The 16,707-nt window shown below is 33.0% G+C and overlaps 2 protein-coding genes and 1 long non-coding RNA gene across 6 annotated transcripts; 2 read left to right on the forward strand and 1 right to left on the reverse strand.

Annotated features, from left to right (window-relative positions):
* Window positions 1–1,998: 1,998 nt before the first annotated feature.
* LOC138337242 (uncharacterized) lies at window positions 1,999–3,904 on the forward strand. Its single transcript, XR_011210800.1, has 2 exons — window positions 1,999–2,404; window positions 3,109–3,904. It is a non-coding gene; the product is annotated as an uncharacterized lncRNA (long non-coding RNA).
* Window positions 3,905–5,720: 1,816 nt separating this feature from the next.
* LOC101258673 (cyprosin) lies at window positions 5,721–12,185 on the forward strand. 4 transcript variants are annotated; one of them, XM_004243436.5, is made up of 14 exons: window positions 5,721–6,048; window positions 7,008–7,372; window positions 7,464–7,524; window positions 8,277–8,371; window positions 8,446–8,558; window positions 8,729–8,897; window positions 8,988–9,027; window positions 9,154–9,218; window positions 9,907–10,020; window positions 10,454–10,518; window positions 10,792–10,945; window positions 11,026–11,145; window positions 11,481–11,569; window positions 11,874–12,185. In XM_004243436.5, exons 2-14 carry the CDS (start codon window positions 7,016–7,018, stop codon window positions 11,956–11,958), a joined length of 1,527 nt encoding a protein of 508 aa, XP_004243484.1. In that variant the 5' UTR covers window positions 5,721–6,048; window positions 7,008–7,015; the 3' UTR covers window positions 11,959–12,185. The 4 variants fall into 4 exon arrangements, with proteins under 4 accessions (XP_004243484.1, XP_069143128.1, XP_069143129.1 ...); XM_069287026.1 differs by having other exon boundaries at window positions 5,963–6,275; XM_069287027.1 differs by lacking the exon at window positions 11,481–11,569 and having other exon boundaries at window positions 5,726–6,048; window positions 11,026–11,169; window positions 11,816–12,185.
* A 2,572-nt stretch (window positions 12,186–14,757) lies between these two features.
* Window positions 14,758–16,207, reverse strand: LOC101256105 (mitogen-activated protein kinase kinase kinase 18-like). The gene has a single exon (XM_004243806.5). It carries the CDS (start codon window positions 15,839–15,841, stop codon window positions 14,861–14,863), a length of 981 nt encoding a protein of 326 aa, XP_004243854.1. The 5' UTR covers window positions 15,842–16,207; the 3' UTR covers window positions 14,758–14,860.
* Window positions 16,208–16,707: the final 500 nt, after the last annotated feature.

Below are 16,707 nucleotides of genomic sequence, written 5' to 3' on the forward strand. Positions count from 1 at the left end.
GAAAAAATCAGATTTTGGTGATTTTTGTGAGGGGCTTGATTTGAAGTTGGTATCTTGGAGGGTTGGTGTGGAGTTTGATGATTTTTGAGTTTAATTCTTAGTATTGATAAACTATGGAATTAGATGGTGATGGTGTAAAGGGGTTGTCTTGGGATGTAAGATATCAAAGGGAAGGAAGAAAAAAGAAGGATATGAGGAGGAGACTGGATGCTGGATGAAGTTGAGATTTATTAGTAGATGTTTTTTCTCAAGATCTAAAGTTGATACCTCTATCAGTGACACCAGCACTCGCTGTGATAAATTCGGACTCACATTGAAGAAACTCTATTGTATTGTTATGCTTGCAAATTTTAATTGCATTTTTCAATTGGTTTTCCTTAAAGATTAATCCTATCTTATAAAGAATTTTGTCATTTAATAGTCGCTCAGGTAATGAGATTAGACAAAGAGGGGTTCTGTTGTTGTTGTTGGAAAGGGTTATTGAGCTAGGGCATGCCTTGTTGTTATTAGCTTGAGACTGTTTGCTGCTGTGATTTTGAAGTGCTATTCTTTATTTATAAAATAGTGAAATGAATTGAGTTTAGTTAAATGGTGTGCAAGTAAATATTTAAAAATTTGACATCGAAAGAAGTGTCCATATATTTCTTCTTGCTTTAGAATTTGATGATGTTAACTCTACAAAACTAATAAAAGCCAACTTAAAGAAATTCAAGATAGATAGTTGTATTCTATATGAGACATTATTTCATTTCATAGATCAAAGTAATTTGTTTTTGACACATTTGGAAGAGGTATTAGAAGAACAAAACTATGGAACTTGTGAATGCTCCTTTTTGCAAGGCCACAATTATGTCAGGGAAACAATCTTTGTTGCTCATACTCTTCAAAAAATGTCAATGGTTGTGTGTTGGATTTTTTAAAAGTCATGCTATTTTGGAGAAAACGACACGGGTGTGGCATCGAAAGTGAAGAGTACACACAACTTAGGTAACAATGTTTATGTCTCTGGATAATGATGTTGACTTAGCATTACGGAGATATCGATTTTGAATCTAATGATTGTAAATTAATATCGCAACCTGCAGTGATACTCGCCTTATTCCTAGCTAATATAATCATATATTTTGTCCACACTCCTATTTCTTCAACAACCGATGTTTTCTCCTTTTGTATCAGTGTAGTATATACCATTTTTTTGCAACGTGTAGTATATATCACTTTTTTGCAACACGATTGGCAACACCTTTTTATCTACTCAACTACTACAATTGTTGATGGCGTACAATTTTGTTGTTGAAAGCGTGAACATTTTTACCTACTTCTTGAAAATCGACAGGTACTTAGATCTTGCAATCACTCATAAATTCTTAAGTATTCTAGTAATATACTCCTCTTTTACTTTTCCGCATAACGACATACTAAATTCATTTTTCCTTTTATTTCACGGAGACTTTCTATCTGGCGCTAAGTAACACTATTGAAATATAAGAAATGAAGAGTGGTTTGTTTACGTTACTTATAAGTGCATGGAAGTTGCAAAGAAAAAAAAGATATTTTACCGACAAAATTAAGAAATTTAATTTTTGATATCTGAATAACTTGAATACATTTTAATAGTTGTATATACAAATTAAAAAATATATTTATCAACGATATAATTATTTTGTATATGACTAATATAACTCAACATAACATGACATATTTTTTTTATATTAATATAATAAATATTTATTATTTAAAAATTTTATTTATATTTTGTATAGTAGTGTGATTTTGAGCTGTATGGTGAATAAGTCTGGGCATAATATGGTTTAAATCGAAAAAATCGATCGAATCAAATTATTTTTAATTTTGGTTTCGGTTATTTCGGTCAGTTTTGGTTTTGAATTTTAATATTTCGGTATTTTGGTTCGATTTTTTATTTTTAGATTTAAAAATTCGATTAACCGAAAAATCAAAATTATATATATATACATAATTGTTATTTGTTGTTACCCCGTAACCCATTCCTAAATCCTAATCCTCCCAAACCCAACTACATAACTTCCTATTACTCAACCCAAGCCCAACTATTCAAATTCCTAAATCCTAAACCAAATACCCATAACCCAATTACCCAAGCCTTAAGCCAATTTCCCTAAATGATAAATCCTAAATTAACACTGAAAGTGAAACCTTCTTCTTTGAAAGTGAAATCTTCTTCTTTGAAACACCAAACACGTCCATTGCCACCGACCCACCGTCTACCGTCGACCGTCACGCCGCCAGTTGCCACGCAGGCCAGCCGCCGTCGCAGCCAACAGCACTCGCCAGTCGTTGGTCGCCGCCCGCCAGCTAGCCACGGGCCCTCAGCCACCACTCTCATTCATCTCTCAACTCTCATCTCTCGTTTTCGTCGTCTCAAGTAAGTTTCTTATGTCTTTATAAAACACATCCAAAATATAAATAATAATAATAATAATAATAGTAGTAGTAGTGAAAGAAAGAAGATAACCAAGCTTGTGCCAAACTTCCACAAACAGCAGCTTCTTCAAAATTCCTCTTAAAATAGAAATTCCAAGGTTGTTGCCAAATCCAAATATGGAGAAAAATTTAAAACAAATCATTATTGTAGTTTTAATTTACCTAAATCTTTTATAAACTTCAATTTTAAAATTGTGAATCTATTTCTGCTTCAACTGTGTAATTTTAGACATGTTATAATATTTTTTACTATAAAATATGTCATTAATGATAATAGGAAACATAAAAGTACATCAAAATATAAAAAAGGTATTATTTTTCTTGAACATATATATTACTCCTAGTGACACTCAAAATATGTTTTTTTTTTTATATTTTGAACATTTTAAAAAAACATAAGTTATACTACTAATTAATTGTAGATGTATCCCTATATAATTAGTATGCCATCAAGTATGTAGTCAATTTTTTATGATGAGAGGGTGGTGTATTTATAATATGCGTGAACTAAGTTATTGAAAGGGAAAAAAAATCAATGATTTGTTTTAATCCAAATATGGAGTAGTAATGTATTAAGATGCCTGAATCCTGATCCTTGTAACTTTGTTGATTGTTGTTCTTGTTGTTTGTTTCACTTTTGTATAGATGGCACAAACTGAAAGTAAGAAAAGTGAAAGTGGAGCTTCAAATTAGAACATACCTTACACCTCATTTTCCAGTGAGGTTGAAGTTGATGTTGATACTTCAAAGAAAAGAAAAACCATGGAACCTAGAGCTAATTGTTGGAAACATTTTAAAAAGTTCACCGATGAAAATGGAGCTAGTAAAGTCAAATGCAAGTATTGCGCAAAAGCTTATGCAGCTTCTACATCATCTAATAGTACGTCATCAATGAATACTCATATGAGAACATGTCCTAAATTTCCTCGTGACACCGTAAATAAAGGTCAAAATCTAATTAATTTTCTACCATCTTCAACGAGAACAAAGGAAGGGGTCATTAGCACTTGAAAATTTGACCAAGCACAAAGTAGAAAAGCTTTAGCCAAAATGATAATTGTTGACGAGCTACCATTTAGTTTTGTTGAGAAAGAGGGTTTTAAAAACTTCATGAGAGTTACAATGCCGCAATTTCATATTCCTTCTCGTAGAACTGTGACGAGAGATTGTTATGAACTATACCTTGAAAAAGATTTTCAAAGAAGCACGTCCAAGAGTTTGTCTTACAACAGATACTTCCAACTCGTGGCCCGCTTAGGGTTGGGTTGGAACGCTATTTTATTGGCACTTTTACTAAAAGGGTCCGCCCCAACCCATTTTACTCTTTAGCCCATTAGGGTTGGGTTGGGCCAGTCCATTTTGACAGTTCTACCTGCAATATTTAATTAAAGAAATTTATATATATATATATATATGAAATATTTCATTTAAATTGTTTAAAGTCCACTCCACTTAGTCCGTCCTACTAACAATATGAAATCTTTCTCCTCTATATATTCTGTCAATTGCTAACCTTTTTATTTTCTGTTCTCATACTTAGTTTTTCAGAAAGTTTTTGCAATTAAGTAAATCTCAAATTATTATGCTTTTGCCTATGTACCGCTTTTTAAGAAATTTTTAAAAAAAGCAATACGTCCAAAGTTTCAACATGGTATGTTTCAATTGGCCATACTAGCTCCATTCTTACTAAATCTTCTCTTGCAACTACAAATATTTTTGTCAACTATAAAGCATCAAGATTACTTACCACCACTATCTATTTTGTCTTTTCTGTACAAACATTTAAATACGTCTGAAGCATAGCCTAAACACACACGCGCAAACAAGAGCGTCCACGCACACACGCACGGCCACGTACATGCACGCGCTCGCTCGCACATATGGGCACACAAAAAAAAATCTACTAGTATATATAGGCGTCAAATTTTTACTTTTTTTAAGAAAAAGAAATTAAAATCATGATTTTTAATATTTGCGTGTTATCCCTAGCTAACCAAGAGCAGCTCCTGTAGGACTCCCAAAATAAAGACTAATCGTTCTTCTATGGGGGGAGAGTGGAGGTCCGCTAGAGAAAATGCATCTGATAAATTAGTATGAAATAATGAAGGATAAGGAGAAAGAACATACACACACCAAAAAAAACCCTACTAGTATATTTTTGAGTCAAATTTTTACCTTTTTTAAGAAAAAGAAATTAAAATCATGATTTTAATATATGCATATTATCACTAGCTAACCAAGAGCAGCTTCTGTAGGACTCCCCATATAAAGACAAATCATTTTTCAATCAGGAAGAGGGGGATCCACCAGAGATAATGCATTAGATAAATTAGCAGGAAATAATGAAGGATAAGGAGAAAGAACTCAAGTACTAGAACAAAGTAGATCTTTTCATTAATAGATCGTGGCTGGTCAGGAAAATTCTTAAAGCTGCCACATATGTGGGAATATCAAGTGTGGCTAGCTAGTTAACTATGTTTTTAAGAAGCCTAAATTAGCTAGAGTTTCTAAGCTTAATTGTTAGAGTTAGATAGGTGCTCACTCAGAATTGGAACTATGTCCAATGACGGTTTGTTGTTTGTTACTTGCGTGTGAGTTCTCAATTTGGTAATAAAATTTTTCATAATTACCAAAAGGTATATGTTTACATATTATATATATATATATATATATATATATTTTAATTGAAAATTTAATATAATTTGAAATCACATGTACAAACGTTGAAATCGTAAATCCAAATACACACTTAATATAAATCTAATTTTATATTATAATTTTGTATTGAATGTCGAACATATAAACCTAAGTCACAAATATTTGTTTGTATATACAAATTTAAACACATACTTAATATAAATTTAATTTTTTATTGTGATTAATCTAAGTAAGGGTATTATTAAACAACCATTGCCCCTTTAATTATGGAATAAGGCGAGGAAGGGAATAAGTTGGAGAATATTACACACTTCAAGGCTAAATTTCCCAATATGCTATATGTAACTTCATACTTCCTCCCTTTCATTTTATACTACTTTTTTTTTTTTTTTTATAATTAGTTTAAAAGAGAATATCTAAATAAATTTTTTTTAGTGAAATGATTTTCAATCACATAAATATTTAATAAGTTTTAAAACATTAATTTTATATTATTTTTTTATTTTTATATATCGTATTAAGTCAATGATATTAATATAAAAAGTAAGGAATTAGGCGAATATTTTTAATACTAAATCAGTTCAATTATTATTATTGGTGAGACAAATGAAAGTCTGGTGGAAGGTTCCTTCTCACTTTCCTCCTGTATCTTTTTCAAAAAAAAGAAAAATACAAACAATTTTGTCAAAATCAATACTCCTATCTTGAATTTTATTCGAAAGATAAGATCCCATTAATTTATTTACATGACGTGTAGATATTTCTATTAAATTTATTAATAATTTAATATATGCAACCTTGGGTTATGTGAGTAACCCAATTGGCTAAGTTAAAGCTCTATAAGTTGACACACCATTCTTGTTTTGTTCATTCTAGGTTTCTCCTAAAAACCTAAAACTTTTCAATTTTTTCGGTGTCGATTCTCTGGTAAGCTTCACTAATCATCTTATTTTTCTCTTTTATGAACGTGATTGAGTTTCCCCTTTTTGTGTAATCAAGTTTTATGCTACAAGATTTCAGCTTTGATCACTTAATTGATGTTCTTTTTGTAATTTGTACTTTTGTATGTGTGTTCTTTACTGAGTTTTGGGGAAAATTGTATGAGCGGAGGAATGGTGATACTGTGTTGACCTTCCCTTTTTGATCTGTTTGAGGTAAAAAGAATTTAAAAGATCATGTTTTTTTGTTGACTCAGGTGGGTTGATGCCTTGATGGTAAAAAGATTCAGTTTTTAGGGGTAATTTGAAATGTCGGCTTCTTTAAGGTTTTGTATCTGCATTGTGTATAGTTAATTGGTGTGGGTAGGATGATTTTGAGATGATGATGATGATATTGCCTTCCGTGGACTTTGTCTTTAAGGACTACGTTTGCTGATTGTAATGAAGTACTTAAGTTTCTGGTACTTTTTTTTTGTGAATACTTGAAGAAAATTGTTTTTGTAAATACGGAGGGTCTATCGGAAACAACTTTTCTACCTGTGAATAAGGCAGGGTAGGGTCTGTGTATACACTGCCCTCCCTCATATCGAACTTGTGAGAAAATACTTGGTGTATTGTTTTTGTATTTGTGTCATTGCATATTAATAGCTTCTTTGAATTTCTTCAGCTATATCGAAGTGGTTGTGTTGGGAAGTAGAACTGTCTATTTCTTTGTTTTTTGTTTTCTGCAGTGTATCAGTTTTTGTGGAATTTGTGTCATGGGTCCCTATATGTTCATTGTGTTTAAATTTTTTGATCGTGAGCTTGTTCTTAAAATTGAAGATTTAAAGAGAAGACAATGTTTTAAGTTAATGTCTTGTTGTCCCAACTAAGTGTTGGATCCGAAAATGACAAAGGAGAGTGTGTACCAATGGCAGATTAATTGACCTGTTTTCATGTGTTATGCAGTGCTAAGTATGGGTACTAGATATGGAGCCTGTTTAATTGCGGTGTGCTTGTTGCTTCTTTTATCCCCTTTGGTGTTTTCGGTATCAAATGATGGACTGGTCAGAGTTGAAATTAAGAAGAGGAAGTTGGATCAGACCAACCATGTTTTTGGGGGCATTGATTCTAATGGAGTGCATTCTGCACGGAAGTATCGTCTTGGTGGAAATGTAGGAGATTCAGACTCTGGTATTATTGCACTAAAGAACTACTTGGATGCTCAGTACTTTGGTGAGATTAGCATTGGCTCACCACCTCAAAAGTTCACTGTCATCTTTGATACTGGAAGTTCTAATCTTTGGGTGCCCTCTGCTAAATGTCATTTTTCAGTGAGTAGCTATATACTGTTGTTTTTACTGATGCAAATACATGTTGCCATGTCTTAACAATGAAGCCTTGTGTTAATTTGATCTGATGCAGCTTGCTTGTTATCTCCACCCAAAATACAAGTCAAGTCACTCCAGTACCTACAAAAAGAACGGTATAGACGCTACTCATGTTTCTAGTCTGTTTCACGTTTTCTTTACTTCACCTGGAGTCCAACCTGAGGTTTTTGTTTATTTGTTGGAGTATATGTACTTTTTCGTTGATTGGATGTGTGCTGTGATTTTTTTCCATTCAATGAGGACAGACTGATAGCAACAAGTCATCTATTATTTAGTTAAATGACCTGATATAATAACAACTCCGTCAAGCTGAGGTTGCAAAAAAATAATTTAACTTGGAGATATTTGGAACTTTAATGTCAAAGAACAGATAAAGATCAAAATGGATTATTGTAGATGGTCATCTCCATTGCATGTTCACAAAATTGATCTTATATGCTTTTTATAGCATTGCTTTGACACTACTTAATTTAATCTGTTCCACTCTATCTTCGAAAAAATGAGAGAAGCTTGACAGTCGCAATAAACCATGAAAGCTGATGATTAAGTGCCTTCCATGTCTCCAGTGGTGAACATGTCCTCCTTTATGGTAGTGTGTGTTAAATGTAAAAACTTTCAAATATTGCGAAGAAGTTGAGATGCTTGTCATGTTACTTACCCTGATATGGTTAAATACGGAGTGTTGACATTATATAGGCGGAGGATAGTCTATTAGGACAAAGCTCTATCATTGTCGAGATCTATAGACAGAAGAAGAACCTCTGCCTAGTTTGGTATTTATCCTTCTGAAGTTTTCCTGCAAATGAAAATAGTTTGCCAAATATCAAACAATTCATTCTTGATGCAGGGACATCTGCTGCAATCCACTATGGAACTGGATCAATTTCTGGATATTTTAGCAATGACAATGTCAAAGTTGGCGATCTCGTTGTCAAAGATCAGGTGATTATTGAATTGAAGTGTTTTGAGTGGGCTCTGTGAGTTTCTTTCCTAACTTTTTTTTCTTTTTGGAATAGGACTTTATCGAGGCAACTCGAGAACCAGGCATCACCTTTTTGGCAGCCAAGTTTGATGGTATTCTTGGACTTGGATTTCAAGAGATATCTGTAGGGAAAGCTGTCCCTGTCTGGTATGCTATCCATATTTGTATGATAAAAATTGTTGTACTTTAAAATTTTGCTAGATCTTCATAGTTATGTGTTTGATTATATGGAATTTACTTCTTTTGATCTGTTATGTTCTTTTAAATTATCTCTTGCTTGAATCAATCAATTCTTGAGACATCTGTAATTTTCTTAGGTATAATATGGTAAATCAAGGTCTTGTTAAACAATCTGTCTTCTCATTCTGGTTCAATCGGAATGCTGAAGAGGAAGAAGGAGGTGAACTTGTTTTCGGTGGAGTTGATCCCAATCATTTCAAGGGTGAACATACATATGTTCCTGTAACTCACAAAGGCTACTGGCAGGTGGGTTTTCTATTCAAATTCTAAAAAATGAATCTGCACCTATGCTGTATACTTTTTGCTTGGACTGATTAAAGTATGTCGGATTTTCAGTTTGATATGGGTGATGTGCTTGTCGGTGGTGAAACAACTGGTATTTTTTTTTATTGTTTGTGACGTTCCCTATGAAAATTAATGATTCTGAATTTGCAAGCGATTTTTCTTCACGTAGTCAGTGAAGCTAACTTTCTTCTCTTCCCCCCCCCCCCCCCCCCCCCAGGATTTTGTTCTGGTGGTTGTTCAGCAATTGCAGACTCTGGAACGTCCTTATTGGCAGGACCAACGGTATGTATCTTGCTTGAAATACAGTCAATAAGAGCCAGAACCACAATTATATATATTCTCTTCATATCAAACTTTGAGCAAGTAACACTAACTTATACAGAACTGCAACATTCTTTCGATTAGCAAACTGCACACTTGTAGTTCTTCATGGTTTTTCTTTTAAAATCTGAACTTGCAGATTTTGTTGTGTATAAAACGTGTCTAAACATTTTCTTTGTTTACTGATTGCTTCTATTAGGATCGTTAATGACTAGTAATATTTCCTTGAATTTCTGTTTTTCGAAAAAAATATTTCTCAAATTTCTTTTGGACTTTGCCCAAAAGCCGGTCTAGCCAGTAACGGAGTTGAACATTATAAATAAGGAATGGTTTTTTAAAATCTAATGTAATCCTAGATACCTGATTGACAAGCTCTTCTCACCAGATGAAGAATTTTAGAGGTTAGGAGACTTGTGACCTGATCACGTACATTTAAGTTTTTGGACATTTTTGTAGATCTCGTTATTCATAACAATGGAATAGGTGTTTTGGGGCCATGTGACTTCTTACTCATCTGCTACTCCATGATGTTCAGTTTAAATCATCGAGTTCTTGATACATGTTTGTTTCTTGCTTATGGTAATAAATTCTCACCAACAACATGCATCAGAATAAACTAATTTTGTTCATTCATATATTCTTTTTTCAGACCATTATTACTCAAATAAATCATGCAATTGGAGCGTCAGGAGTTGTCAGCCAGGAGTGCAAGTCAGTAGTCAGTGAATATGGAAAAACTATACTGGATCTACTCGAATCAAAGGTATGACATCTGCGAAGTATCTTTCCTATAATATCCTAGAGAAATATTTGTACCCAAACAGTGGTATACACAGGATTTTGCACATATAGTGGAGCCTATTGCCACTGATTTGGCTTGTCTAAGGGTTTAGATCTGGGGATGTGAGGGTTCTTACACTACTCCTGTCTCAAACTGCTATTTTAATTTGTATTTTTTTCAAGATTTGTTGACTTATTGCATTACCCCCATGTGCATGTGTGCGCACACATTTAAAATTATGGATGAGCGCACATATTGAAAATTATGGATGACACCTCTTGGTACAAGGTGTCTCCTCCACTGCATCAGAGTGTTTTCACCGACACCTAACTGTGTCAAGTTACTAATTTTGAGCAGCTTTCTGCATTTGATATTAGAATCTGAGTTCTGGTTTTTTCCCGCCTATGCTTTACAGGCAGCGCCTCAACAGATCTGCTCCCAAATCGGTTTATGCTCTAGGGATGGTGGAAAAGATGTTAGGTGAGGTTAAATACATCTGCATGTTCAACATTTTGCATTTGAAATAATTGTAATTAGAAATGATTAAATATACGCATGCCATAAGACTGGTATCTCATCAGTTTTATCAACTATCTTCCTCTAGTGATTACTGTTTAGAGAAAAAATGAATAATTTATTGTTTCGTGAAGTTGCTGCAGGTTCTACTAGCTGCTGTTTATTTGAACACATTCATCCTTGATTTTATTGCTGCATGTCTGGACCAATTATTAATGTTTTTGATTATATATGCAGCATGATTATTGAGAGTGTGGTGGACAAACACAATGAGGCTTCGAATGGTGTGCATGACGAGATGTGCAGGGTTTGTGAGATGGCTGTGGTATGGATGCAAAACCAATTAAGGCGAAATGAAACTGCAGATAGAATCTTTGACTATATGAATAAGGTGAGGTGGATTTTATACATAATATAAAGTGAATGTCGGTTAATTGAGATCTCAAGGCTTTATTCAAATCCCAACTGCAGCTTTGCGACCGAATTCCCAGTCCAATGGGAGAATCTGCAGTTGACTGCAACAGCCTTGCTTCCATGCCTAATGTTTCCTTTACCGTTGGTGATAAAACATTTGAGCTGACGCCGCAGCAGGTAATTTTTATCTGATCTACTGATGTACTTCGTCTCATTTAAGATATTGCTTCAGAGAACATGCGTCGAATAGGCAATCCATATCCAGCCAATTCTTTTCAAGAAAAATTGGCATTGTAGACTACCTTCTTTGTCTATTTTTTAACCAAGTGATGTTTTTTGGAGATTGATTCAACAGTTAACACTAGGATGAAGACTCTTTACTGTCTTTGTTTTCCCCAAAATAGGTCCCGAAACAGAAGTCCTTGAAAAACAAATAACATGAACCAATCACATTGGCAAAATGCAAATATGCCGGATGCCTGACATTCCTTTTTGTGTTTATTACTGAACAGTATGTCCTTAAAGTTGGCGAGGCTCCTGTTGCACAGTGCATAAGTGGATTCACAGCATTAGATGTGCCGCCTCCTCGTGGACCCCTTTGGTATGCCTCTCGCCTCTCTATTTTTTGCTCAGCACTCTCATTATTCCCTAGTGTGGTTATTTGACGCCACAATAATCAGCTTCTATGAATCACCTCGATGAAAATTTGTACTCCCTCCATTCCAGATTATGTGACGTTATTTGCTATCACCCCTTTCAAATTTTGGAAACAACAGAGTATAATTTATACTATGCTAATATTCAGCTTCTTCGTCACCATTTATGTATACTTGTTTATTTGACTTAGATACATCTGCTTGATTGATATAGTCGATTAATTAGCTCATTATAATTATGTGGTACAGGATCTTGGGAGATGTTTTCATGGGTCGCTACCATACAGTGTTTGACTATGAGAAAATGAGAGTTGGCTTTGCGGAAGCAGCTTAAGCGCCTCAACATCTCTGTGTTGTGACCCGATTAGTATCACGTTGTCATTTAAACTAGAAAATTGTCTGCACTTGTAAATAAATAACTGATGCTTGAATCTTTTTGCTGGATTTTTTAACAGCTGTTGTGTTATGACAGTAATTTGCCCGTCTATCGTAATTGCTGGTTAATTTGTAATACTAATTACGCAACGTTTTGGTTTGTGCTAGAAGAAAATTACTCATCAATATCTACATCTTTTAAGTACTTTTTGAAGATTTAGATGAAAATAGATTCAGTGTATTGTTGTAAATTGATTTCAAGTGTTTCCGAGAGTCATCTTCAATTATTTTAGCTTATGGTAGCTTTCATCAGTACGATAGAAGGGAACTTTAACATAACTAAAAATCTCTCGAAAATCACAAGTTTAAGTCGCAGAAATAACACATAACGAAAGTTCAGTTCATTGAATTTCCCAATGATCACACATCATCTCTTCACGTATGCAATAAAAAGCAAATTCTGAAAGGAAAAAGATGACCACTCAAATTTCTTTTTCTCTGTTTTGGAGAAGGACGATGAATCATATATGTTACTTTTGTTGGATCATAATTGACAGATCCAAGATAAAAATAGAAACAAAAGTTGGTTAACTTGCACTTCACCAAAAAATTGACGAGGTGAATTATTTTGTTTGTAGAGTGAAAATTGCAGTTTTGGTGAAATTAGTTGCAACTTCTTTCATTATTAGTTGAAAAGGCATTACATAAAGTTCTATATTTCTTCTTCAAACCAACTCTTTTTTTTTTACCTTCACTAGGTAGATATAAAATTACATACAAATCATTCTTTTCAGACTTATAGAATTACGCTGAATATATTATTAATTTATTTTGCTAATAGTTAAAAAAGAGAACCTTATTTTGTGAAACGTCAAAGGTTATACTTTTTTATCATTGGAAAAAAAGTAGCTCCACCACATTTTGCAAAATGTGACTAATGGAACAAAAGATAAAGAAATAATGTTAAAATTAAAGATCATGAGCTTTCGTGTGCAAAGATATCTTTAAATGATTGTTTCCAAAACCATAAACTCTATTCTATAATTGACAGTTTAACCATATTGTTAATTAAATCTTGCCTTTTTTTAGAAGTATTTTTCATGTGAAAAACAGAAAGTAAATAAATATTAAAACGCTAACAAAACTTAAAAGAGTCCTCTATACATAATAAGCAAAAGGAAAAAAGAAACGACCTACTCATTAATTCCCCCAAACTAGACTAAATTTGATCGTTAAACAAGTGTTTGCACACGAAATTAAAAGTAAAATTAGTTCTAATTAAAACTTTCATAAATAGTGTGTCAGGTCAATGTTGAAACCAAATTATATGAATGGAGAAAGTAATACTATCTTAAAAAGATGGCTCTTTTCCTTTTAGCAATTTTTTAATTTCAACTTTCTATATAGTTTGATTAAGGCTATAAGATTAATGAACATTTAAATGTATTTGATATACCTTTAATTTATGATTATAAAATTTAAAGATCTTTTTTATCATCTTAAATTTCGTATTAAGTCAAAATAGATCAAACAAATAAAAATAGAGGAAATAATGTATTTTTCTCGTACGTGTGACCAACAAGGATTATAGTGGAGTGATAAATACTGTTTCATCCTTAAATAGAGATCTTGAGTTTGAGTCATTTGAATACACAATCTCCTTTCTTAAAAAGCGTTTTATCCAATATGAAATTTTTCATTATAATATCTGATTTAATCGAATTTCAATATGAATATCAAAGATCGACCTTATAGACTTACCGGCTGTCCCACCACAGAGACAGATAGCTTCTTGCTTCTCCCAAACTAATAGGAATACGTAAAGTTCACCACAGTCTGCCCAATAACACTACTAAACTTGGCATCAACTTCGATATACAATTGGGGAACTTTATCAAACGTGAACAGCTCAGATAATTTAACTTATTATATTTCTCAGCCAGATAATAGTATTCTCCTCCATTTAAAATTATGTTTTTACTTCTGCTTTGATATGAAATATAAAAAATAATGAAGGTTTTTAGATTTTGTGATCTTAAATAAAAGATTTGTAAAATGTATTAGAATTTTCTTTAATTTTTGTCATTTTATATATGTTATATAAAATAAAATTATAAAATATCAATTTTTATAGTATGATTGAAAAAAATAGTAGTAATATTTAACACCTTTTCAGTATTTGCGGTAGGTAAATGGTAAGTGCCGAGGAAATCAAGTGAGGGGTGTTATCTTAAAGTATTGGTGAAGTTAGTCCACAAAAATATACACGATTGATTCAAATTTAAACGGATTAATATTTTACTTACTTATTTATCTATCTATTTTAAGTAGTTTATTTCAAATTATCCGAAAATTGAAATAATACACGGCTCAAATTAATTTTAGAGCCAATAGGTCATCGGAGATCCATAATTTCAAATTTTGAAAAGTGTAAAGTGGTAGAGTTCTAATTTCATTCTCTGTTATTAATAAGGACCAAGAAATGGTCACTTTTAAATCATGTCCACATACATTTTTGTTGCGTCTACTTTTTTTTTTTTTTTTTTATCTTAGGTATTATTTCTTTTTCTTTTCTAATGTATAAAAATTCCTTAAACCACTAATTTTTTAAAGTCTATCTCAATCTTTTTTTATATATGTAGTAGTCGGTCACTATCTTTAAGTGATCATTATCCTTTATTTCTTCATTAATATAATACGCAAAATAATGAATTGTTACTTTGCTTATACGGTCATGTGGTATTGAAGGATAAAATAATTGTTACTACAAGGATAAAAAGTAAAATTTCATATTATCCAACTCTACATTACTGGATCTGTACAGTGTGTATAGTACAAAATTTACAGCAAGTTTTCATTGTTCATGACTTAATTCTAACGGTCATCCATTTCTCATCATCATTCCATCTACAATTCAATTCACCTGAATTCGAAATTAATTCTCTCACCCTTTCCACAGGACAGCTAACTGTTTCTAATATCGTAGATTCTGAATTCCATATGTCTTGATCTAAAATGCTCGTCGGTGAACTCGTCACAAAATCTTGAATTATCGTAGAATTTGACTCAAGAAATGGATGTTTGAGAAGTTGTTTAGCTGTCCATCTTTCATTACCATCTCTTCTCAAGCATTTGTTTAAAAAATCCCTTGCTTGTGAAGAGAGGAATTTTGGTATTTCAGGGGATTGCTTTGAAAATGCAATTTTATAAAGTAATGAAACTGCGTTTGTCACATTATTCCATGGCGATCCACCGGTAGCCATTTCAATCATTGTACATCCCAATCCCCAAATATCAGCTGCACACCCCTGTTCTTCCCCACGCGCCACCTCCGGTGCCATGAACATCGGCGTTCCTCCAATCGCCTCTGCATCCCCCTCCCTCTCCGCCGGATCAATCCACCTGGCACATCCAAAATCAGCAAGTTTGGCACCGGTTTCACCTAATAAAATGTTTTGCCCCTTTATGTCACAGTGTGCTACGCCTCTTGAATGTAAGTACTCTAATCCTTGTACCATTTGCTTCGTATAATACCCGATCAACGGTTCGTTCATCCGGCCACTCTGTTTTCGAATTTCATCGGAAAGTGTACCGTCCGGCATATACTCCATCCTAATATTAAACATGAGTTTATCCTTCTCTTTGGTAACATCATATCCCTTGTACCTAACTATATAAGGGGAGCTCAATTGGGACAGAATTTTCTGCTCCTTTTGCAATAACTGTGACTTTGATAGCTCCACTGACTTAACAGCAAAGACCTCACCTGACAAAATTGATTTGGCCGCGGAGACTGCAGCAGAGGAGCCGTGGCCTATGGTATGACCTCTGATCCAATCCATTTATGAAGAAGAAGAAGATTGGTAGAAAGTGTAAGAATATAAGAAAATGCTCTGTTTTTTGTTTGTTTAGAAGCTACAATGGAGGCATATATATATGGTGAATTCCAAATTAGTTGGGTAGACCTTAGGTGGCCTCTTTTTTCCCTTTTACTCCATATAGTTTGAAAATTGATTTACAACGTGGCCAAATGGTAATCAGTTAGGAATTTTATCAAGTGTCTCCAATATTCAATATATATTTCGTATAATATTTCATATATGATATAATTTTTTCACTCTTAGACTATGTGGAGGTCGATCTTTATGTGGCCAATTGTGTTCTCACTACCTGCCAAAACATTGAAGTTTAAACCGATTTAATCTTTCAATTTATAGTGATTGAAACAAGTTGGATGGTGGTAGATTAAGTTATTGTGTAACCACTTTTGAAGATTAACCGATAAAGGAGTAACTTTTCATGAGAATTTTTGGTTAAAGAACTAATTAAATTTTTTACCGAGTTCTTGAGAATATTCCAATTTTTGGTAGGCATTGAATTTGTTACTACATGCTTATCCATCAAATTTACAATAAAAATTAAATACCAAGAACAAGGACAAGCATAAAGTCAATTGAATTTTTTTGGCAAATTATAGTATTGCGAAGTCTTTAAGGACTTTAGGAAAAGAAACAAGAAGTGGAAGATTACAATCAAAGATATCTTTTCTAAAATCATGAGGATATGTAATCTTTCAAGATAGACAAAGAGTTAAAATTTTAAATAATGGTTAAATTGTCAAGTGTCAACTAAGTGAAATAAAGACGAAAAAGGCAATTGAGGAAACAAAACGATAAATACATATATGTTTATATCGAATCAATGCAAT

This window comes from Solanum lycopersicum, chromosome 7 (genome assembly GCF_036512215.1).
Source record: "Solanum lycopersicum chromosome 7, SLM_r2.1".
Classification (NCBI taxonomy): Eukaryota; Viridiplantae; Streptophyta; class Magnoliopsida; order Solanales; family Solanaceae; genus Solanum; species Solanum lycopersicum.